This window comes from Alligator sinensis, unplaced genomic scaffold (assembly GCF_000455745.1).
Source record: "Alligator sinensis unplaced genomic scaffold, ASM45574v1 scaffold2172_1, whole genome shotgun sequence".
NCBI lineage: Eukaryota > Metazoa > Chordata > Crocodylia > Alligatoridae > Alligator > Alligator sinensis.
The window spans coordinates 9,767-13,550 of record NW_005843717.1 but is presented as its reverse complement, the minus strand read 5'-3'; the positions used below and the strand labels follow the sequence as shown (position 1 = coordinate 13,550).

The 3,784-nt window shown below is 61.2% G+C and overlaps 1 protein-coding gene across 4 annotated transcripts in view; it reads right to left on the bottom strand.

The window, feature by feature from the left end:
* Positions 1-676: 676 nt before the first annotated feature.
* The window catches only part of LOC102378675 (mediator of DNA damage checkpoint protein 1-like), a 12,861-nt gene continuing 9,753 nt past the window's right edge, over positions 677-3,784 (bottom strand). For 2 of the 4 annotated variants that reach the window (XM_025195682.1, XM_025195681.1), the window contains 4 exons: positions 3,466-3,648; positions 2,866-2,991; positions 1,268-1,378; positions 677-1,125 (listed from right to left, as the gene is read on the bottom strand). In XM_025195682.1, the coding sequence (XP_025051467.1) occupies positions 892-1,125; positions 1,268-1,378; positions 2,866-2,991; positions 3,466-3,648 (654 nt within the window). In that variant the 3' untranslated portion in view covers positions 677-891. Of the gene's footprint in view, positions 1,126-1,267; positions 1,379-1,508; positions 1,594-2,865; positions 2,992-3,465; positions 3,649-3,784 lie in introns of all 4 variants that reach the window. The other 2 variants (XR_003092408.1, XM_006039090.3) reach the window with 2 other exon arrangements.

Sequence of the window (3,784 nt, the reverse complement as noted above, 5' to 3'; positions counted from 1 at the left end):
GAAGCCTGAAAGCAACCACTCTAGCCCTGCCTTTGGGGGCTTCTCTCCCGGGTGTCTCCCCCACCCCGCCCTTGCAAGGCAGTAACTGGTATGGAGGACCGCAAGGGTACACTCTAGCCCCTTTGGGGCATTATCTACGCATCGGTGCCTCAGGCCAGTAACTGACCGCCGTGATGTGGAGGACCCCACATGGACACTCTAGCCCTCTCCTCCTTGCGACGCTGCACCACGGTCCTCACTGCCGCCTCACTCGATGCTCCACACGGGCTGCCATGTTGTGGAGGACGTGGTGTGGACACTCTTGCTCTCATTTGGCTCCACCACACCGTGCTGTGGCAGACCGCGGGCAGGAGCTGCTCTCGTCTGACGCCACCCGCCCTCTATGTTCCCACGGTGCCTCTCGAGGTGCCGCTTCCAGGCTTGGAGGCTCAAGCAGTGCCCAAGCAGGGGCCTGATGGGGAGGGGAGGACGCCAGCTCCCACCAGCAGGCAGGGGAGGGTATTAAAGGGCCACACCCCAAAATAGGGTTGGGTCAAAGGTTATGGGGGGGCGGGGGGACACCCATGGGGGGCAGGTTCGTGCCAGGAACCCCAGCTGCTGGGGAGTCCAGGTGTCCGAGTTGTAGCTGTATTGGTCTAGAGCAACACTTCCCAACCAGTAGCACAGGCACCACCAGTGGTACACAGACAACCTGTCAGTAGTACACAGTAACAGATTTATTATAATTACTTCATATGACAAAAAAATTGCTGGCAATACTTAAGGCTGTATTTTTTTAAGTTGCCCTCTCACTTCACACCAACACCTTTTTTTCCTGCAAAAGTCACTTTATTGAAAAATATAGTCATCTATAGGAACAGCCCCCCCCAAACCCCCAGGGCATTAACCCTGTCAGTGCCGGCGCTTGGTGGTTCCAGAGGAGCCAGCTGCTCCCTTCCTCTTCCGGGTGGAGGGGGCCAGGTGCGCCAGTGGCTGGGGTTGGTCCAGGCAGTAAGGGCCCAGCTCAGCCTCCTGCCTTAGGACCCCGGTGAGCAGGAACTCCGCCGAGGCCACAGGCAGGCCCACGGCCAGGGCAGGGCGGCAGCAGGTCAGGTCGGCAGGGCATGAGAGCACCAGGCGCTTGGGCTGTGGAGGCGCCAGGTAGGGGTCAGGCAGTGCCTCTCATTCCCAACCTGCAGTTCCCCCTGGCTCTGCCAGTACCCCTCACTCCCAACCCACAGCTTCCTGCCCCCCATGATGCCTGTCACTCCCAACCTGCAACCCCCACCTTGTAGGCCCGCGGCATTCTGGGTAGGAAGATACCCCCACTGCAGACTATTAACTCTTTCATTCGCTCAGGCTCTGGCTGGACATGGCGGGTGACGTGAATCTCATAGCCCTGGAGGGAGAGAGAGGTCAGAGAGGCCAACCCGACACCATGCTAGCTGGAGGGAGAAGCGGAGCTTCTCAGATCCATGAAATCTGAAAAGGGGGTGGGGCTACTTAGATCTACAACAGTGGTCACCAACCAGTAGATGAAGGCCTCTTGAAGTCTATCCCGAGGTGGGGGGTGGGTACGCACACACACGCCCCAACCCCAATCAGCAGATCAGTCTGTGGGGGAGGAAAGCGGGGGGAGCCCAACTGAGGCCCCAAGAGGGACGGTGCTGCAGAGGCAGGAGCAGGGGTAAATTGAGTGGGGCCCCGGCCAGGTGTGTGGTGAGAGGATGGATCCCAGGCAGCTTGTCCAGGGGTGCAGGGGGGCTCTTGCCACTGTACGCATGCCAGTGGAGGCCCTGAGGGGCATGTGCCCCCCTCTCTGTGTGCATTCACCTACAGTTGCAGGCTGGGCTTTGTGCCCCGAGTCCTGCTACAGCCTGCCTGGGACTGGCTTGATGTTACACACCAAGCGGGCAGGGGATGAGGCTACGCCTGGGGGCAGGACGCACCACGTGGCGTTGGGCCGCTCCCGGGGCCAGCTGCAGCCACGCTTGGGATGCAAAGCCAAGCCTGTAACTACAGCTGCCTCCATCGCACACAGATCAGGGGGCATGTGCCTCACCCCCAAAAACGCAGGGCAGCTCAGGCAGGAGGGAGGGGGCACGGGCCAACAGCCGAGGGGGCGCACAGCCCTGGAGGGCACAAGAGGCAGGTGCCTCTAGATCTGCACACTGGGCAGCGCTGTGAGCAGAGCTATGAGGCGGGCTGCAGGCACTGAAAAATTCACCAGAGCCTCTGCTCCCAGCACCAGCACCGCCACCCGGACCAAGCAGAGCGTGGTGCTGCTTTCCCCTCCCCAAGCAGGTGTGGCAGTGCCACGCACTGCTCAGGCTAAGCAGGACGGCAGTGCTGGGACGGGGCTACGGTGAATTTTCGGGTGTCCTTCTCCCACTGACTTGCTTGCTGGGGAGGCGCACCACCAAATAATAATCTGCTCTCCCTCTGCCTCAATCTCCCCTCCTCCTTCCCTCCCCACAGACTTACCTGCTGGGCAGGGGTGGGGGGACGGGGTTAGATCTTGGTTTGCTTTTAAATGCCAAAAGGTGATCTTCTACTTAAAAAGGCTGGAGACCACTGATCTACAGGGTCTGGAAAGGAGGCTGGGTCTAAGGCGGGGCAGGGATTCCCCATCATTACCTGAAAAGGGGGCATGGCCTGAGGGAGGGACAGGGCTTCTTCAGCAGGCTGAAGAGGCGATGGGGCATGAGGGGGTGGAGCCTAGGCAAGGGTGGGGTGGGGTGGGGTGGGGTTGCCTAGTCAGACAGGCAAACCCTCAAAGCTGGGGGCAGACCCTCTGAAGGAGATGGGAACACTTAAAAAGGGGGGAGGGGATGGAGACCCAAGGGCTGCCCGGGCAGGGGTATAAGAGGGAACTTGGGCACCCACCTGGAGCAAGGCCCCACGTCGTGCCCGCCGCAGCGACTGGGTCAAGCTGAACCCGAAGTTCTCCTCCTGCTCTGGGTCTCGAACCACGAACCCGCTGGGCTCCAGGAAGCAGTGGCTGCGCTTGCTCTGGCAAGGAAACAGGGTCATGACCAGGCCTCTCTTCTCCCTCAGCTTGACTAGGCAGTGGCCCTCCCAAGGGAAAGTCCCTCCCACTGCCCCTGCCTCACCCAAGCGCCACCCCAAGTCTAGCTCCGCCCCCTCCTAGACTGTCCATACCACCTTTCTCTAAAGCCCGCCTACTCCTGGCTGTAGCCCCGCCCACTCCAACACCCCTACCCCCACCTTAGTTCTGCCCATTCCAGCCATAGCTCCACCCACCCCACCTTAGCCATCCCTGCCTTAGCTCAGCTCCACCCACTCCAACAGTGCCACCTGCTCTCCAACACTGCCAACCCCTACCTGAGCCCGGCCCACTCTAGCCCCACCTCCCACCTTAGCCCCACCCACTCCGAGGCCCTACCTGCAGTCTCTCTCAGTCCCTATTTGAATAGGGGTGGGAGGTCAGGGGGCGCTGTGGGTCAGGAGTGAGGGCACTGGTACCTGGTCGAGCCAGGCAGGGGTGACGATGGGAACGCCGCGAGCAAGAGCGCACAGGAATTTGAGCGTGCGGCGGACGCGGTCGGTCACCAGGTGGGTGCACTCGAAAACAGAGTCGGCCAAGGTCCCGCCCAGCGCTACCACCGCTTGCTCACCTGCCGCATCCACCACACCTGTGAACAGCACCTGTGGGACAGAGGGGCTCACACAGCCCTGGCCATGAGCCTGCCCTCAACAGGTGGTACAGTCCTCCCTTCCCCCACAGATCTGGAACATCATCATATAGTCATCGCCCCCTCCCCCCCCCCAAAGTCTGGGACAG